The sequence below is a fragment of the Motacilla alba genome, chromosome 21, assembly GCF_015832195.1.
Source record: "Motacilla alba alba isolate MOTALB_02 chromosome 21, Motacilla_alba_V1.0_pri, whole genome shotgun sequence".
Classification (NCBI taxonomy): domain Eukaryota; kingdom Metazoa; phylum Chordata; class Aves; order Passeriformes; family Motacillidae; genus Motacilla; species Motacilla alba.
Genome location: NC_052036.1, coordinates 7,024,838 through 7,044,399, shown reverse-complemented (window position 1 = coordinate 7,044,399; position 19,562 = coordinate 7,024,838). Strand labels below are relative to the sequence as shown.

Genomic DNA, 19,562 nt, shown 5'->3' with positions numbered 1-19,562 from the left:
CCTAAAATAAAGGCGTTTTAAGGGTAATTTATTTGGTTTCCACATCAGTGCTGAGGGCTCCTGCTTGACTTGGTTAAGTGTTTCACCACAAGCAACAGCACCCCTGCCTCAAGCTCCTACAGTAAATGTGGTATCTCTATAACTCCAAACCACTCATTTCTTCTCATTTTCTACAGGCAATAAGGATTCTAGAAGCTGAGACAGAGCCAATGCTGCTTTCTATGGCTGGTGCTTGCACCCAGGAAGCTCCAAGGAACCACCTCACAGCTCAATATCAGCACAAACCATCTTCTTTTATCCCACACTGGATTATGGGTCATTCTTCATGCCCAATTTCTCTCCCTTTCTGCAGCTCCCAAAGCCCTGCAGACATGGAGACCATGGCAAAGCTGTGAGATAAACAAGAAGGCAGCTCCTAAGTAGGAACAAGGGAAAGGAAACATGGAGCAGCAGAGAAACAAGGGCAGAAAACCCTTCCCATACACAGACGTGCTTATGGAGGTCAGCCAGAACCTGCCTAAATGCTTAAAACTTCCAGTTCAACTGAATTCCTGACCTGCAGGGGCAGGATTTGGGAAAATAAGTCCAGGGAAGATGATGGTGGGAGATAGGAGGCAGGGAAAGTGCCTTGCTACATCTTCCTGCTGTGTATTCGCCCTTGAGAGGCTCACAGTGGCCCTGCTGCAGCAACAGCCAAAACACCCTCATATTTGTCAGCCAGCTGCTAAGAACAAACAGTCATCCTCCTCAAAGCCCAAGGGAAGATCCAGGGCTTATTGTCCATCCCTGGCCCGTGGATTACGGAGCACTCAGCTCCACCAAGGAGTAAACACACACGATGTATGAATCACGGTGTTGTTCTGTTCTGCTTTCTTGCCTCCCTTCCTCCTCCCAGGAAAACCCACCATCAGTTTTCAAAGCAAATTCACTGCATAAACTAAGTTCTGTGAAGAATGTTGCACAAAGATTCCCTAGGGGGAAAAAAAATACATTGGGAAGGTGGGAATTTCAGTGGGAAAAACGTGAAACAGACAAAATCAGTTTTAACGTGTATGGATATGGAATGGCTGTGCAGGCACAAAGCTACCCTGGCAAGATAAAGGGAATTTGACTGGTTTGTCAAGATTTATGAGCCCAGCACACTAAGAGTTTATTTTAATCATATTACACTTGGAAATGAAAGCATTTTCAGCCCCAGATTTTGTTCAGGTATCAGAGGCCATGAGCTGTGGGCCAGTCTCTCCCTCTGCTGTTGGTGCTGCTGCTGCAGACCCCCCTTTCATGCTGCACACGATGGGGTGAGGTTTGGGTCCCCTCCTCGGCCTCCAGACCAACTCCCGTCACAGCTCTCAGGCTCCAGGCAACAACGAATGTCTTATCAGCTCTGGCTGCACAGGACAAAAACCCAATTCATAAAGATCAAACCTCTCACAGTGCACAACTGCAATTTCTTATCTTTTCAAACCTGCAGAACACACCTGCCTTTCAGACCAAAACACAGGACAGGGCAGGACACAGGTGACACAGTCACCTGCACTGCCTTGCCAAACCTGCCGTCACAACTTATCACACCCTCAAAGAACTTGCACTTTCTCCCCACTAAGCTGTGACTCACCTCCCTTTCCACTACAGTAAAAATGACTGTCTTGGAGAAAAAGGAATTCCTACACCACCAGTTCTTACAGGAGACCTCCTTTCTTTTTATTCTTCAAGTAACAGCAGCAGACCACACCAAGTACCAGCCCAGTTCTTGGCAGTTCAGTAAAAAACCCATAAATATTTCCATGCTGATTTATAAACTTTTAAGCACATAAAATTTTTCAAATGCAACACTCCTTCCTTTTAAAAAATCCCTTTCACCTCTGCCCTGGCTGCTGAGCTGTCTCCTGTGTGTAAGTGCACATGTGCTTTCTTCAAGCTTAGTGCTTGTTACAAGCCCAAAAACCTGAGTGGAGCTGAAGCACTGTGAGCTATAAATCAAAGGCTGATCAATCCCACAGTCATTCACCTCAATCCAAATTCTCAGTCCTACAGTGGAAAACATCACAGGAGTCAAGCTGTGCATCCTACTTGGTGACCTCACTAAAATGGAATTTAAGAAGAAGAAAAACCTACCCTGGAAAAAAGCTTGATTTATGATTTGAAATAGGCATGTTTCCCAGGGATCACTGCTGCTTGGGAGCTTCTTCTCAGGACTCGGTCCTTTGGCTATACTAATTTTAATTGGAGACTAATACCCATCCAGCTCCTGACTTGGACTAAAGCCCTGGTGTAACCCAAAAACTCTGGAACAGGGCAAAGGGGACAACTCTGCAGGTGTCCAAGTAACAACTCATCAGAAACTTCAAGCCTGCTCCTGTCACATTTTACTAGATTAGAAGAATCAGCTCTGCATTCTCATGAGTCCACTGGGATTATAGTTTTGGGGTTTTTTTCCCCCCTCCAGGTCTCATCTTAAAGGAGCTGATCCCAAACCTCAGCAAGCATGGATGCAGCAATCGCCATCTCCCTCCATGTATTCATCACTTCTGAACCTGCTCAGTGCAATGCCAGCAGCTCTAGTGAGATTAAAACTTGTCACTGCATTCCTGCATGGCAAACAAAAGAGGAATGTCATGTTTGAGACAGTGCTGGCTGACACACTTTGCTTTGGAAAGGACTCTGCGACTCTGTTTTCTCACTTTATTTGAATTTAAATAGAAAAAGATCCACCAGAAATATTCCTGAGTTGAGATTTGTTAAGAGATTGTCTGATACCCAGCAAGGTAAAATAAAGCTCCTCCAGGCATAACCAAAGAAAAGAAAAGAAAAAAAACCCAACAAAACCAGGCACATAAGAGATGTCAAAACAAATCTGACACCGTTGTGTGAAGAAAAGGTCCTCACCTTCTCGTAACTCCAAGATTATAGACATAAGTCTCTACTTCCTGTTAAGTTTAAACAACTCTTTTCACCACAGGTTGATGCAGAATCAATGAGCAACTGTCCTCCCCACAAGCAAAGGAAGAGGAAGTTCTTTTGTGTTTGGAAATCCCAGCAGAGATGGATTTTAAGATAAACATGGGTGCCTGGAAATTCTCCTGGGGGAATTCTGTCTTCATCAGTTTTATTTGCTTTTCTCATCAGAGCACTGAGTCATATGTTTAGGGCTGCCATGGCTTTGACCAGGGTGACATGGCTGGCCGGGTCTGTCTCTGTCCTGGTGTCTGCACTGTCCCTCTTGGTGGCCAGGACCTTCTGCCGGTGCCTCTCCTCCTGCCGCTTCTTCTTCTCCAGCCGCTGCTGCTCCTTCCTTTGCTTCTTGGCCACCTGAAAGGGAAGGATGACAACAAAAGTTCAAACCACACGTGCTCTGCTCAGCTGGGGAAAAGTAATAAAGGAGACAAGCAGATACCAAGGCAGCTGCCAGAGGACATTCCTAACTATTTATCAGGACTTTATTCCGAGTTGTTTAGGGAAGAGTGCTGCATGTCACCAGGAAATGTTTGTGGCAGAGCACTCACAGCTGCAGCAGTGACAAAATGCAGCGAGCAGAAGCTCTTTTTAACTGAAAGCAGAAGAGAGCTGCTGAGTAAGCAATGCTAAGGCACCCCCCAATCATCGGAGGGTGCTCACGTTGCTGCCAAACCCCTCACACACCTTTGGGTTTCTGCTGGCTCGGTTCTCTTCCTTGGATCCAGCTTGTCCCGTGTTGTTCTCTGCTTCACCTTGATGCAAGCTCTGATTTCCAAAGATTCTTGAGCCAGTTCCGTTCTCTTCCCACAGTGCCCTGCTGCAGGGGTTCTGCTCCCTGCCTGGGGGCTCCTGCTGCTCTTCAGTACCTGCCAACAGCAGAGGTTTTCCTCAGACATGCTCTACACCCAGGAGCTGTTGCATTGTCAGCCAATTCTTTTTCCCAGAAATCCTGGGGCTTTTTGGAAGCTGGACTGAAGCTGCCCTCACAACCTTCCTGAGCACAGAAGGCTGAAGTGGCAGCACACAAACCCCACCTCTCCTGCTCCTGTCCCCAACACCAACATCAAGGTCACCCGGAGCCCCAGGTGACAAACTGTGCACTCACCTATTCCTTCCCCTTCCTTCACCTGCAAGATGGCAAATATTGCAGATTCCACGTTGTAGTCCTCCACCTCAAGAATGTGGCTTACTAAATCCATGTCCTGTCCACAAGAGGGGAAGGAGAACACTGAAGAAGTTCAAATCTCTGACTTACATACACTTAACAACACCTGCACAACTGAGAGGGGATCATTCAGTTTTTATGCTTTTATGATCATTCAGTTGCCCTGTGCTTCATTTCTGAAAGGGTGAGGGGGAAAACCTTAAATTCCTGAAGCTATCAGAAAAAAGGAATATGCTGTTTTCAGTGAAAGCTTCCCTCTTAGCCCATTCTGTTCTATGCACCTGCACAGTGCCAACAGCCAAGAGTCACAGATTATCCAGTTATCTGGCATCTTCAATACCCCCAAAGGATTTCAGAACTTACAGGATTTGTTTCCAAGTGAATTTTTATGAGAGCCTCAAGACAAACCTTCCAACATTATCGGGCATCCACAAAAAAGTTGGTATTTCACCTGCATTTAAGAGTTGATTCTAGGATGAGATGCACCCTGATTGATGGCCACAGTACTCAAGTTTGTACAAGATGAGTGGTTTTTAGAATTTTTCCCAGGACTATTTCAATGTATCAAGGTTTGAACATTAGGCCCAGAAAGGCTCCTTGATACTTACTGAACACCCAGTTGCACTGCACACTTTTTGTACAGCATCTTCCATCTCCACCTCAGTCTCCTCTTCAGAGTCACCCTTCTGTGGCTTCACTTCCTCTGCCTTATTCGAATCATTCTTGCAAAGCATCTGAAGAAGAGCAGAGCCCAGCAGCTCACACTGATCACACACCCAGCAGATCACACAAGCATGCAATCCAACAAAGTCTGACATCCTAACAACAGTAATTATCATGGCACACTTTCCTCAGGAACATCCTGTGTCAAACCCTCTTGGAAACTGTGTAACTTCCACCATGGCTGAGAGCTTCCCACATCTCCCGCACTGCAGAACAAACTCCAGCGCACTACAACATCATGAAGCACAACAAATGAGCTTTTAAATGGAGTATTTTTAATATAACACCACACCTCAGCTGTGTGCAGAGAGCCTCAAGCACAGCACAACTACTCCTCAACATCAAAAAAGAAGATATGAGGAAGACAACTACATCTAGCTGTTGCATTTCCAGCACTTTCTTCCCTTCCCTCTGTTTTTCCATTTGAGATGCACGATTACATCATTTAGATGAGGTTGCTTCCAGACAGCCCACATCACAGCATCAGCTTTAAATTCACTTCCAGCCCAGAGGCTGAAATCCTCCTTCGCAGCCCCTCCCGAGAGAGCCAGCCTTTGCTCTCCCAGCACAGCACAGCAACCCAGCTCAGGGCTTTGCTCTCCCAGCTCAGGGCTTTGCTCTCCCAGCACAGCACAGCAACCCAGCTCAGGGCTTTGCTCTCCTAGCACAGCACAGCAACCCAGCTCCTCCCTCCATCCCAAACGAGAATGGAAATCAACTGGCAGCATTCCCCAGCCCTGTGTGTCACCCACAGCTGGCTCATTCCATCACAGCCCACCTCCATCCGAAGGTAGGCTGGAGCCTCCGAGTCATCGCTGAGCCTCCTGACGCTGTCGTAGTGCTCGCCGTGCCTGTAGGCGACGTGCAGCTCCCTGGCACCGCTCCTGTCTGTGCCCCGGATCTCAACAAAACAAACAAACTGCAAATGAGCATTTGCAATCGGCTTCAGCGCCTGATTTGTCAGAGTATTCGTTTTTTGCAGCGATGGCAAACACCGGGAAGGAAGCAAGTACATGGCTGCTGGAGCATTTCAAACAGGAAGAGAAGAAAGTATGAAAGCCAGATGTAAAATATTGGGTAGCTACATCAGAACAAACAAAACGTGGAATGAAAATATTTTTGTGGAAAGCTCAGAACTATTTCCTGAACTTTCCACAGGAGCTATCTGTTTTCTGGTCATCTTCCCAGAACCAGCTTCAGCAGAAGCTCCCAGGGAATGTACAATGTCAGTTTACTCTCAAATACGAGGGAAGAGAGGCCATTCAGTGATAGGAATAGTGGAAACAGTCACTCAGAGTAAATTTTGATTTGCAGGTGGGACAAGACGCTGTTTTAACAGCATTCCAAGCAGCTGTGTTTTGTTTTTAAAAGAAAGCAAATCCATGAAAACGTACTAACTCCATTCAGGAGCACTGTTAACAACCAACTGTTGCTTGGCTTTGTCAACACCAAGTTACAGCAATTTCCACAGAAAATTCCTGCTCTGTGTATTATCTGTACTGATGTGAGAATAGTTCCTACCCTGATTATCAGTGTCTCAAACTGTTAGATAAGAGCTACACAGCATTCCAGCTCCTGCCAGGAATGCAGAAAATCCCACTGCACTTGCAGACCAGCTTGGCTTGACCTGCCAGCCCAAGTTCACCCAACAGCTCTCCAGACGTCAGCAAGCAAAGGACCAGAACTCCTTGCTTTAGGGCTCCAGAGTTTCCCAACCCTTTTACGTCTGTGAACTGCCTTATCTCAGCTCCCAGACCACACACCAAGCCAACTTTCAGCCCTGTCTGCAGTCTGTGCTGCACTAATGACTTCAGGTTTTCCAACAAATAATTCTCCATTCATCTATTTTATACTTGCTCACCTTTAGGTTCCAACTCAACAATTGGTCATACTTAACTCCTGCTTTCTATTCTACTAAATTATTCAACTGCAGAAACGTGGTAAGATTTATTTTAAACACTTCTCTGCCAGAGCTTGAATAGGTATCTACCAAATCCCAAAGCTCTTGAAAGATTTGAACATTAGCCAATTTAGCTCTCATTAGGGAAGCCTCTTTCCACTCTGGAGTGGGCCCAGAGGAGGCCACCATATTGATGGAGAGGGATGGAGCAGCTCTCCTATGAGGAAAGGCTGGGAGGGAGAACTGGGATTGCTCAGCTTGGAGAAGAGAAGGCTCCAGGGTGATCTAAGTGTTACCTTCCAGTGCCTGAAGAAGCCGACAGGAAAGATGGAGAGAGACTGTGGGCAAGGGCCTGGAGTGCCAGGACAAGAGGGAATGCCTTCCCACTGCCAGAGGGCAGGGTTAGATGGGATATTGGGAAGGAATTCTATCCTGTGAGGGTGGGCAGGCCCTGCCACAGAGAGGCTGTGGCTGCCCCTGGATCCCTGGAAGTGTCCAAGGCCAGGCTGGACAGGGCCTGGAGCAGCCTGGGAAGTGGACACAGTGGAAGGTGTCCCTGTCCGTGGCAGGGGGTGGCATTGAATGAGCTTTCAGTTCCCTCCCAACCCAAACCAACCCAGGATTCTCTGATTCTATGAATACACTGAAACTGGTAAGTAAATTAGAGCTGCAGATTAAAAACACAGGGAAAAAAGCTAGCCTGTTATCAAAAAAGACAATTAATAAATAACCTACAAACCTCAGCTAACTTGAGTCTACAGTTAGACTCCATGATTTTAAAGGTCTTTTCCAACAATTCTATAACTTACAGTCACTATTAAAAAAGTTAAGGGGTGTTTAAAGACCAAAAAATTCCATGCAGAGATGCCGACCTGCAAAGAGCTTTTCATGATGGTACAACTACTCACAGTTCTCCTAACTCACAGCATTCTCAAGGGCCTGAGACAAGCCTTCACTAACAGCACTGCTCAGGCAAGGCAGAACCTCGTCACCAACTCTGTACTGACACCCTGGCATGGCCACTGAGAGGACATGAAATCAAGGACACCAAAATTGCAGTCAGTTATAACACTGAGGAACAACACATGAAAACCATCCCTGTGACCTCCCCTGAAGGTACTTCACCCACCTGTCCCTCTGCCCATGGCTGCCCATAAATGAGAGTTTAAATTGTTTGATTTTAGGAATCCACGTGAGGCTGTTTTAAATGTAGTTAAGACGTTACTGACAGCTTTCATCTGTTTTTTTATCTTTATTGCCCTGTTTAATCTATACACTTCATTGGTTATGTCTGTAAATAGAGGCCAGAAACAATCCTGACTTGAACACAGGTTCTCACTTGCTCAATGACCAGGCTGACTGAGCATGGACCCATTCCACTTGCCATGGAAAAACAACAAAAAAGAGAAAACAAGGCACCTGATGGATTACTTGTTTCAGTGCCCTCTGTCAGAGGAAACTACAGCTCTTTCCAGGACCTGATTAAACACCACTTTAAGGTTTTAAAATGTATTTAAAACCTCATTTCTCTATCTGTCAGAAACCTTGGCATTCCACATCCCACGCAGCTGGGAGATGTCAGATGGAGCTTCACTCCAACACAGTGGATGCCCTGCTACACCTTCATTTCCACCTTCCTGAATCTTATTGTACAGGTTCCTTAAGCCTAGCCCAAACCCCAGGGGCAGTGCAGCCCTTCAGAAGGACTCAGCAGGTTGGAGAGATGGGCAGGGAAGAACTGCCTGGAGTTCAACAAGGGCAATGCAGGTCCTGCCCCTGGGGAGGAACAGCCCCAAGCACCAGCACAGGCATGGGTGACCTGCTGGAGCATCTCTGCAGGAAGGACCTGGGGGTCCCATGGTCAATGAGCTGTCCCAGAGCCAGGAGAGCGTCCTGGGGGCCAAGAGGCCCTGGGGTGCACTGGGAGGAGCACTGGCAGCAGGTCAGGGAGTGAGCCTGCCCCTCTGCCCAGCCCTGGGAGGCACACCTGAGTGCTGTGCCCAGCCCTGGGCTCCTCAGGACAGGGGAACAGGGAGCTCCTGGGGCAGGGCGAGTGAAGGCTGCAGAGATGAGGAAGGGCCTGGAGCATCCCTCTGCCCAGGAAAGGCTGAGGAAGCTGGGGCTGGGAGACAGGACCAGATGATCTAGTGTGGTGCGCTCCAACCTGACCCGTTCCGGGATTCCTATCGGAAAACTCAGCTCAAATGCACTCTGACCTTCAGGAGACAGAGCATGGCACTGAAGGTCACAGCTTAAAACCCAAGTAAAATACTTTGCTGTGCCCCACATACCCATCTCTCATGCACTCACTATTTTCTTTCGTTTCCTCTCCTCCTAGCCAAAATCTCGAGAGTTCCCCCTCTTCAAAAACCAAGCACAGCTCTGCACCATGCCCAGATCATGGCAGCTAATGCTCTTTTTTAATAAATCAGGAATTTTCCACAGTACTTATATCCCTCAGGTAAAAATTAAGCAAAAATATAGAAGCTTTGTGTCTCACCTGCCACAGTGGAGTGTTGAGCTGATGAATAACCACATTTATTTGATTGTTCCTTGCAAAGGCCACAATAGCATCGTTGCCAGCAAAAGTACCAGGCTTGGCCAAATTGGCAACTAAAGGAAAAAACATTCACAAGAGTTGAAACCTAATTTCTGATACTTCCAAAAGCAGTGGAGGGACAACGAGGGGTGAGATTTCAACATGAGCCCAGGAAATTCTGGAAGGGAAATCCCACCTATGAAACAGTGAGTGCTGAGGCAAGAATTTGGCTGCAACATGAGGTAATGCATTTAAAGGACCACAGAAATCTCTAAAAAAGGCACTACACCCTTAGACCAAGCAAGGCCACTGGCTCTGATAGCTCAGAAGGAGGAGTGCCATGTACTGCATGACCAAACTACCTTTGTGCATCATCTCCATGGTGCCTGGCACATCAAAGGCTATATTTGTCTCTGGTTTGGATCTTCCCCTCGCTTCCCAGGAGGAAATACTGAATGCCAAGGAAGAAGAAACCCAAAGAAATCAGCTATTCACCAAAACAGCCAAATACCGACCAGTGTTTAAGGAGAACGAGATAATTTTTCTTAAGTTCCTTCTGAAAACACCCTATTTTTACACCTTGCCTTTTTGGTCTCTCTTGCCTTCTCCCAAAATTAAAGTGTCTCCCAAATTTAAATAATGTCTGGGACAAATTCAGTGTGGATTAAACAGCTCACCTTCCCACAGCATCACAACAGCAATAAACGTCAAGTCCCTGTTTCTAACAACTAGAGAGGAGCCCTAAGGTAGTTCTGGGATGAGGAAGTGCTTAGCAAGGAGCTGCTCTAAGGAGCTGCACGACACAAGGATGGCTCCCAGGACGTCCCACGGAGCCCATACCGTGTTTGTCAAAGGGCACATCGTCCTCCACGAAGGGCTCGAAGTCGCCGCGCTGCCTCACCATGAACTGCACGGTCTCCTGGCGGTGGCGCAGGTGGTTCCGGGAGTGCCCCTCCAGCTGGTCCCCCAGCGCCCGGAACAAGCAGTTGCTGCAGAGAGGGAAATGAGGAGCGGTGTGTCCGAGGCAGCAGAAGGAACACAGGTCACAGGGAAAGGGGCTGTGCTCATTCTGCCCAGTTTAGCAGGGCTGTGAACGCAGAGGAGCGCTCATTCCCGCTGCTCGGAATGGCTGGGTCTGAGTGACAGTGCCGTGGTAAAACCGCTGGGCTAAACTGTCCCACACTGACACCAGACAAGGGACATAAAGCAACGAAAGACAAACAAATGCCCCACTGAGCAACTTCTCAGCAGGAACGTTTACTACCTTTTCACCTTCTAGAAAAGAAGGGGGTGAAAGTATTCCATGAGAACATTTATGGACCTTCCTATGCTCAGTTCTGCCGGACACGGGAGCCCCCGGCCCCCTGGGCACCAGGGCTGGGACTGGCCGAGCCGTCAGGCCCTGCAGAACCACAGAGACCAGCAGAGATCCCTGAGGGGTAGAGCGGGGAAATCCTCACCCCTGCGGAGCGCAGGGCCCACTTCAAGCGGGAGGGGAAAATCCTCGGCCGCCGGGACACGGGCTCACCGCCCCGGGAGCGACGAAAGGCCTCAGCCCCGGGGACACGGGCTCACATCACCCGGGGAGGAGGAAGGCCTCAGCCTTCAGGGCTGGATGTCGGGAGAAACCCCGGGGTTGCTGGGGACACCCGTCGCGGCGCTCACCCATCTCCCGGCACCTCCCGCAGCTTGAGGCCGAGGGCCCGGAGCTGCCCGGCGAGGCCGCCGCTGTCGCCCGGCGCGGGGCGCGGGGCCGGTGCGGCGGGGGAATGCCGGGGCCGCCGGCCCTTCCTGGCGGCAGCGGCGGCGGGCCGGGCCTTGCCCGCCTGTTTGCGGGACATCCCCGCCGCGCCCGCGCCTGCCGCACCGGCGGATCACGTGACCGCGCACCGGGCGGCTCACGTGACCGCGGCGCCGGGAGCGGGGCACGTGATTGCCCGCCCGCCCGGGATCGAGGAGGAGGGCACGGGCACCGGCACCGGCACCGGCACCGAGCGGTTCCGAGGGGAAACTGAGGCTGCGGATGGAAAAGCGGCCAAGGGAAGAACGGCGCAGCCAAGCGCCGGGAGCGGCGTGTCCGCGGGGAAAGGCTGGGGAGGCTGCTGAAAGCAGCGCCACAAATCACCTGTGTTGTACCCAAAAGCTGCCGGATTCCGGCTAATTGGCCTCTGCTGCTAATTGCACTCCCCCGCCAAAGAGCATTTCCCTGCTGCCCGGCACAGCTCCCGGCCTGACCTCACGGGTGGGCGCTTTCTGCTGCCGCTCTGCCCCGGGACACGCCACCGCAGACCGTGTCTGCTCGGCCGCAGATCACCGCTGCGAAATGGAACTCGCAGCAAACCAGGGATGTGAGCAGATGGACTACCCGCGAGGTGGCACCAGGAGAACAGGCGTGACAGCAGCGGCAGGGCCAGAGCGGAGCAGAGACAGCAATGATGAATTAAATGTGATAAGCGTAATAAACTGAACCTCTGTGTCTTGCTTCCCTAGCACTGAGGGAGACGCCTCACAGGATGCTGGAAAAGGAGCACAGCAAGATGGGTGATTTGTGTGGAGCAGGGCTCTTGGGGAGGATTTCCTGCCATTGTCTTGCTCTTTGGCTTTTCCACCTGTCCCACAGGAACCAGTTAAAGGAATCACCCAGCAGCAGCAGCCACCAGGGCATCGCTGTGCCCGTGACTCTGATTTCCTCTGCTGGTGTTGTGGCAGAAACTGCCCGATGCTGTCAGAACTGCTGCACATCAAGTCCACAGGAGGCCAAGATGAGCAGAGGGCACCTCTCCCATGAGGGAAGGCTGCGAGAACTGGGATTGTTCAGTTTGGAGAAAAGAAGGCTCCAGGGTGACCTGATTGCAGCTTTTCAGTACCTTTCTCATCCGGGAGCTGACAAGATGGAGAGAGACTGTGGACAAGGCCTGGAGTGTCAGGACAAGGGGGAATGGCTTCCACTGTCAGAGAGCAGAGATAGATGGGATATTGGGAAGAAATCCTTCCCTGTGAGGGTGGGCAGGCCCTGGCACAGGGTGCCCAGAGCAGCTGTGGCTGCCCCTGGATCCCTGGCAGTGCCCAAGGCCAGGCTGGACGGGGCTGGGAGCAGCCTGGGACAGTGGAAGGTGTTCCTGCCACGGCAGGGGGTGGCACTGGATGGGCATTGGATGGGCTTTAGGTCCCTTCCGGCCCACACCAATCTGGGATTCTATGAATTTCTAACTCCTAGCTCAGAGGGCACATCCAAACAGCTTTGTGAGGAACGCTAACAAAACAGTCCCACCAATACAAGAGGCTTCACATCACGGGGATTTTTAAGTTGTATGTCATTTTTCTGTTCCTCTTGTCCAGAGTCAGGACAGCCTGAACCACAGCTCAGCACAGGGAGAAGCTCACGGGAGTATCCCCAGTATCTTCTGGGATGTTTGGCTTGGGGCACATGAGGATTTTACCAGGAATGACACAACTGCTCTTTTATATCTATTTCCTGCTATAAACAATTCCATAGAAAGCATTTCACAGAAACACATATGCAAACACACTAAAAGCAGGAAAACAATGTGAGGACATAAACTGATTACAAATGATTAATGAGGCAGTAATTAGCCAGAGGACCATTAATGGGCTCTGAGCAATTCAGATAAGCACAAGGCACATGCCAGCCAGGGAGCATCACTCGTGACACCAGAGACAAAGCAGAGCTGGAATCAGGGCTTGGCTGAAAACTTTGTCAGAGGAGGACAACAAAAAACTATTTTTCCAGCACAATAGACAAAAGACACAGACAAGTCACCCCCACCCACTGGTAGAACACAGAGCAGATAGACATGGAGCATAGATTCATCCCAACTAGTTCCAAACGTTTTATGTTAAGAGTGTAGTTGTCCCTCTTGGTGTCTGTTCCAACCTCCAATTGTCCCTCTTGGTGTCTGTTCCAACCTCCAACATCTGCAAGGTGTTTTTATATTGTTCTAGTAATTACAAATCAGGAGATTTTAAGACATTTCCATTTTGGACATGGGAACTGACAGAGCAAATTTGAAATTTCTAAACTAATGTAATAGTAGTAAGTCTGTTTTCTACTTTCCTGAGTCTTTTTAACAGCATGAACTTGGTTACAAAGAGTTATATGAAATGCAAAAGAAAATTTTCTTTTTAAAGATAAATGAGTCTCACAGTTCACCAGCCTACTTCCAGACATTCCTGCACTTTGATACCAGCTTCTGCAACTGAGAGATACTCAGGCTCCTAAAATTTGGGGTCATCCAAAAGTCCATCAAGCACCACCTCGTGCCACATCAGCAGAAACACAGCAGTGCTCAGGCACTTTGACAAAGTTTGCTTACGACAAACTTTCTGTTCCTCAGCAAATGAGAACAAGTTCTTCTCACCTCATCCCCTTCCAGCGAGTTCATGAGATTAGAGCCTTCCTGAACTCCTTGCCCTCCTCATCTGCAGTTGTTTCATTTCTTTCTGCTGCTCCTCTCTGGGAGGGAGGCATTGGGACTTGGGGGCACGGGCAGTGTGAGCATTCAGGTGCACTTGAGGCTACCAGTGTGGTACTGTGTGTCTTCTGCTGCTAACATTGACCTCATCTGGCTTTTTGGGATCAGTGATCTTTCCCTTCTTTCATTCCTTCCTTCCATGGGACTCTTGCTAAGAAACCATCTGTATTTTACTGCTCAAATAAAAAGGCTGAAAGAAATTAGAGACTGAGGGATTTTGTTCAGGCGTTTTTTTCAGATGAGATGAATATTCACAAAATCACTCAAGAAGGGCACAAGTGCACGAGGTTGTTTGGTGAACACCACAGGAGAGAAGATGGTCCCACCCTCTAGGACACTGGTCTTGCTTTTAGTTTTCTGATCTCTTTCATGGACTCCTGAGAGGCCCTGTGTGGGCCTCAGTCATGCTTTAGTTTGTACTGGAAACCTTCTGATGACTAAAACAAACAGGACAAAAGAGTTATCCTAGGCTGAAAAAAGAGATACCCTAGGATAAAGGAGCTAATAACAATTGGACATTCAACAGTCAAATTAGTAATTTCAGTGTCATTCTTCACTTCATGCTGTCCGGTAAGAAGTGTTTTTAAACCAAGAGCAAACTTCCTACCCAGAGAGGCCAAAACTGGTGATATATGTACTTTAATCAAAGCACTGCATTCAGCACACCAATGTCAGAAACAGGTAATTCCTCCAAGCCTGTCACTATCTAGCAGAGCACTGTTTGGAGAACGATGAAATTGCTTTCATCTAAGAGACTTCTAATTTAATAATAATGGTAGTGTCTGGCTGTCAGAGTGGTCTGCTAATGCCATGGAGTCTGCTTCCGGACAGGTATTGCCCACTGATATTATCAGTCATTGTAAACTGTCTTGGCTGGGAAGTCAATCATTAACTCTGGTCCCCATGTCATAAAAACATCATATTGTAAGAGCACGACTGGCTTAAGGCTCTCACCAATCAATCAGGCATACAGCAGGAATACAGCAACACATAAAAGGAGCCAGAGACTCAGGAAATCCTTCAGCTAAGGGGAGACAAGCTGCATTGAGGTTTATCTCCATGGAGAAATCCACTGACAAGCCAAACAAGGAAAACAGATTGTCAGCTGGAGTACTGCAGGCTGAGGCAGACAGTCCAGCGCCCGTGGCAGGAGGTGCTGCAGAAATGAGCGGAGCAGGATCTGTAACACAAAACTCAAAACGTGAAAAGAGAGTGGGATTCACTGAAGAGTGTACTGAAGAAATGGAGAAACCTTCAGGAGCAGAGAGAGACAGTCCTGCTGCCTTTAAACCAGCAGTTTTGCAACAAGACTCTCCAAACTCAAGGCCGCTTGCTGTGCTAACGGACACAAACTTTCCCGAAATGAGCACGTTGGACCTGAACCACCAGTGCTCAGACACAGCCACCCCGGACATGGACTGCATGATCTGCTTCAACAAGTACAGCATCTACAGAGTCCCAAAGCTCCTGGACTGCCAGCACGCCTTCTGCGCCGTCTGCCTCAAGCTGATCCTCAGGAAAGAGGAGAACAGCTGGACAATCACCTGCCCTCTCTGCAGAAAAGCCACCTTCGTGTCAGGAGGGCTCATCCGCACGCTCCAGAATAAAGAAGATATCCTGGAGCGCTTGGAGAACCTTGATTCAAACCCTGAGGTGTACATCTGTGCCCTAGGGCTGGACGGCAACAGCTGGACCCAGAGCAGCCAGGACATTTTGCACACAGAGGAAACCAGCCCAGCACACAGCAGCCTGGCTGTGCAGAGACTCCTGCTGCTCCTGCTGCTCGGGGTGATCCTCGCCATGCTCATCCTCCCCTTCATGTACTCAGGGAGGGTGAAATGGGTAATTTGTCTCCTGCTTACTTTGGGGTTGCTCATGTCTATGGTGCTTTGCTGCACTCCTAAATTCCACTGCAGGTGCAAGAAGGACTCCCCTGCCTCCTGTGACAAGGAGATCCATGTTGTTACTGTTGCCTGAAACAATTAACCTGCCGGTCCCAGAGATCAGGGACTGGGCCAAGGTGCATGCTGGGCACACCAGTGAGTTTTGGACTTAAAAACAAACTCTCAGAGAATAAATTCAACATTTGGCTGAGCTGGCTCAATGCCAATGCACACTGTTGTTAAATCTCATTACTGCAAACAAAATGAACTATTTATATGTTGATATTTATGTGGTTTTATACTTTTTTTTTTTTTTTTTGTAATTGTGTTGGTTTGCTTTTGCCATTTTGTTCATGTTTGTGTCCCCTCCTGATCAGCCCTGCAGGATGTTATCTGGAACACCTGGGAGGTGATGTCCTGCAAAACCCCGGGGGTTGCTGCTCGCACTCTGAAAACATGGACACCTTTCCTTGGGACAGAGTGGGAAATAAGGCTGCTAAATCAGGGAATGGGTGTTTGGAAGAGAGTTTTTTAAACCCAGATTATCACCTCAATCCCTGGCAGGGATGGGAAAAGGAGATGTCAGTTGATGTCATTTGAAGTTACACATAAAATTGGAGAGAAAGAGGCAAAATCAACACTCCAGATCTTGGTTTGTGGCTTGCAAAGGGCAAGGCTCAAAAACCTCATCACCCTCCAAATTGCCCACATTATTTAGCACTGAAATAGTTCCTCTCACCTTAATTCCTTTATCTGGCAGCCTGCAGGCCTTGTCTTCTTGCCCCCTTTACATTGCCCTAAAGATGCTCACAGAGGTGAACAGAAACCCACTGACTGCTGCGTCACACCACGCGTGATATTTTTAAATGGAATGTCTCCATTAAATTTAAATGATATTAATTGCTCATTGACTTCTTTGTTTCAATTCCTCATTGACAATTAATGTCAAAACAACTCCTAGTTTCCTTATTGACAGGAATTGCAGCTGAGAAAGTGTATTAGGGAATCTGCAGAGCCAAGTTGGTGAGTAAAGCAAAGCAGTAAAGTGTTGCAGTGTTCCTTCATTTAAAAAATACTTAGTTGCTAAGAAAATACCCTGAAACTCAACTAAAATTAAACTGAGGGAAAAAATAGATTTCTCTAGTTAAACTGTATGTTTAAGAGTGTCAAGGATCTCAGGAGACCTTGGATCAGGTAAATATTTGCGTTTGATAAGAATGGAAACTGATGTCCTGCAGTTGCTCAGTATATAAATACACAGAGTGTCTCACAGCAGATAAAACAGATTAGACTAAGAGGGTAGGAGCTCTGGTGCAGCTAAGTCTTGGAAAACACAGGTTTGTTTTCTGCTAGGAACAGGAGCCTTCAGGGAATATAAATCCTTTGGACTTTCTCATCTCTTTGGACAGCAACAGGCTTACTGCAGGATACATATGACATTTGCTAATAACCAACCAGAAAAAAAGCTGGGGAAAAAGGCAGGTAGTTTTAAACCCAAATACTATATTATTCCAAATATAAAGACTGGACCAGATATTTAGCACTGCACTGAAAATAATTTTAGAAACACTGGGCAAGTCTTAAAGTTCACAGAGAATATTCTTGTCGAGTTCCCTTCACCAACACCAGTGGGTGACTGGTACTGTAAAGGTCTGTAACAAATTAATTAATATTGGCCTGAACAGATTACTCGCAAGGGATCCTGCAAGAAAATGTATGTTTTCAGCACATGGGTGTGAAGAAATGAAAACAGAATGAACATGACCAGTGAAATCGCTTATTATGCTTCACCCTACCCTTCCAAAAGAATTGTTTTATTACACTACTTTCTACAGAGCCAAAAAAAAAAAAAAAGGTCAAAAGGAAAGGGCAGCATACAAAAGGGTGATTTCCAGGGCAAGACTGGCCCTCTGAAGGAATCCTTATGGAGCCACAGAATTACAGTGCAGCACCTTCCAAGTTTTCCTTGTTTTCCTTCAGCAGTTCCACTCAAATGTTTTTCAGCCTGAGAGCCACTAACACCCAGGTGACTCAGAGTTGACCAATGCTGGTGGCAGTCATGAGGCTCTGGAACCTGCTATCTTTTGAACGCATTCCCGTCTGACAAGATAATTAGGCTCAATAACCATGCAAAACTTTGAAGCGGCAATTAAGTTCATAGAGAAAAGGCTAATGGGATTATATTCCTATTGCAAAATGTAAAGGATTTCCTTGCACTCAAGTTTAATTCATGCCGGTCATTTTGTTAAGAAAGTTTCAGCTCTGAAGTCCCATTCCCTGCTTACCTTACCTGGCTAGCCCCTGATTTCAGACAGCGACTGTGTAATGCACTGTGGCCTGAGAGAGAGGGAATTCTAACGAGGAATGGGGCTAAGCAGCATCACCTCAGCCCTCGCCATCCCCTCAGCCCTCGCCATGCCCTCAGGCGATCCCGGGCTCAGCTCGGTTGGTTGGAGCATGGTACTGACAACACCGAGATGGTGGGTTTGATCCCTTCTGTGGGCCATTCACTTCAGGACTTGGACTTCATGATCACTGCGGGTCCCTTCCAGTTCAGAATATTCTGTGATCCCCTCAGGGCCCTGCACCCCCTCGGCCCAGCGCAGCTGCCGCCCTCCACGCACTCGGCTGTGCCGATGGCGCAGCGCCGGCGGGCAGCCCGGGCCGGGCAGGAAGGGGCGGGCGCTGGCGGCGGTAGTCGGTGCTCGGTTCCCGGTTCGCGGTGCTCGGTTCCCGGTGCTCGCTACTCGGCCGGGCCGGCGGCAGGTCGGGGCCGGGCCGGGCGGGTGGGAGAGGGGCTGGGCGGGGGCAGCGCCGCGGGCTGAGGGGCGAGCGGGCGGGACCGTCCCCTCAGGCCGCTCCCTTGCTCTGGCGCTGCTTCCTTCACCTCAGCGTAGCCAGAAGCGCCGCTTTCCGTAAATAAGTGCCTGTGTTGGAGCAGCAGAGACTTCAGACGTGAAGGACTTGTGGTAAACGTGAACACGGGCAGCTGTGGCGGTGTCCGCCCTCACAGCTTCCCCAGCTGAGGTGCTGCCTTCACGCTTCTCAATGTGCTGTTCCCTCTCCGCAGCTTTGCTCACTTCACTGTGAGGACATCGCTTCTCAGCCGCTGCTGTGCCAGCCTTAGGATTAACTGAATTAAACACGCTCACTTTTCCAACTACTTAAGGTTTGGGCTTCTCCGTGTCCCTGTCGCCTCGGGCTCTGATCCCTGTGGCCTATCCGTAACGCATTTATGTGTTCTTGCATTGAGACAGAACTGAATTGACGGCATTCTGTGTTTATACCTCATATCTAGAGATTAAAAGCAGAGGCTGGGGTGCTCCCAGCACCTCTGGAGCCATGTGCAGGTCCCCAAAAAATCTCTTTTGCCCAAATGTTTCCACAGTCACAGCGTTGTGTGTGATGCGTAACCACAGCTGGGCCGTGCTGTCTCCACTGTGCCTTACACGGAGCTCTTTGGCCAGCCCCGTCTGAATAATTACCTACAACCACTCCTCTGAAGTTAATGAGATGCCTCATTAACTTTGGGAGGTTGTGGAGATGATGGTTTGGTTGCCTTTGTCGCAGTTTAGTACGAACACGATGCCAGCCTATCTCTGTTTCCTCTTTCAGCTGCAGGGAACACATGTATCCTACAGCTTTAGATCCCCAAAGGAATTATCATTCTGCTTTCCAAACAGGATTGTGTCATGGGCTGTATAAAATACATCATTTCTCAAGAAAACAAAGGGCTTTGTTTGAAAAATGAGAGCTGGAAATGATAAAAAATTCTCTTTAAAGTGGCAGTTCACATTATGGCAATGCTGTTGATTGCTGAACTACATTGTTCAAGGCAGGGATCAGAATTCCAGTGCCATGAGACTTAAAAACTTTTGGAATATGTCTCTAACTCTCAATTCCC

General features: G+C 48.6%; 3 protein-coding genes across 10 annotated transcripts in view; 2 read left to right on the top strand and 1 right to left on the bottom strand.

Annotated features, from left to right (window-relative positions):
• Window positions 1–1,110: 1,110 nt before the first annotated feature.
• OTUD3 (OTU deubiquitinase 3) lies at window positions 1,111–11,183 on the bottom strand. 3 transcript variants are annotated; one of them, XR_005259584.1, is made up of 9 exons: window positions 10,948–11,180; window positions 10,123–10,271; window positions 9,244–9,356; window positions 5,622–5,744; window positions 4,729–4,854; window positions 4,061–4,157; window positions 3,640–3,821; window positions 2,887–3,309; window positions 1,111–1,388 (listed from the first exon to the last, which is right to left on the bottom strand). XR_005259584.1 is itself a non-coding variant. In XM_038159883.1 (8 exons), exons 1-8 carry the CDS (start codon window positions 11,121–11,123, stop codon window positions 3,136–3,138), a joined length of 1,140 nt encoding a protein of 379 aa, XP_038015811.1. In that variant the 5' UTR covers window positions 11,124–11,180; the 3' UTR covers window positions 2,649–3,135. The 3 variants fall into 3 exon arrangements, 2 of the variants coding, with proteins under 2 accessions (XP_038015811.1, XP_038015812.1); XM_038159883.1 differs by lacking the exon at window positions 1,111–1,388 and having other exon boundaries at window positions 2,649–3,309; XM_038159884.1 differs by lacking the exons at window positions 1,111–1,388; window positions 4,061–4,157 and having other exon boundaries at window positions 2,649–3,309; window positions 10,948–11,183.
• Window positions 11,184–12,571: 1,388 nt separating this feature from the next.
• RNF186 (ring finger protein 186) lies at window positions 12,572–16,545 on the top strand. The gene has a single exon (XM_038159885.1). It carries the CDS (start codon window positions 14,835–14,837, stop codon window positions 15,750–15,752), a length of 918 nt encoding a protein of 305 aa, XP_038015813.1. The 5' UTR covers window positions 12,572–14,834; the 3' UTR covers window positions 15,753–16,545.
• Window positions 16,546–18,225: 1,680 nt separating this feature from the next.
• The window catches only part of TMCO4 (transmembrane and coiled-coil domains 4), a 39,057-nt gene continuing 37,720 nt past the window's right edge, over window positions 18,226–19,562 (top strand). Inside the window, exon 1 of one of the 6 annotated variants that reach the window (XM_038159842.1) lies at window positions 18,226–18,424. The gene's annotated coding sequence lies outside the window, so the exon portion shown is untranslated. The other 5 variants (XM_038159836.1, XM_038159839.1, XM_038159840.1 and 2 more) reach the window with 5 other exon arrangements.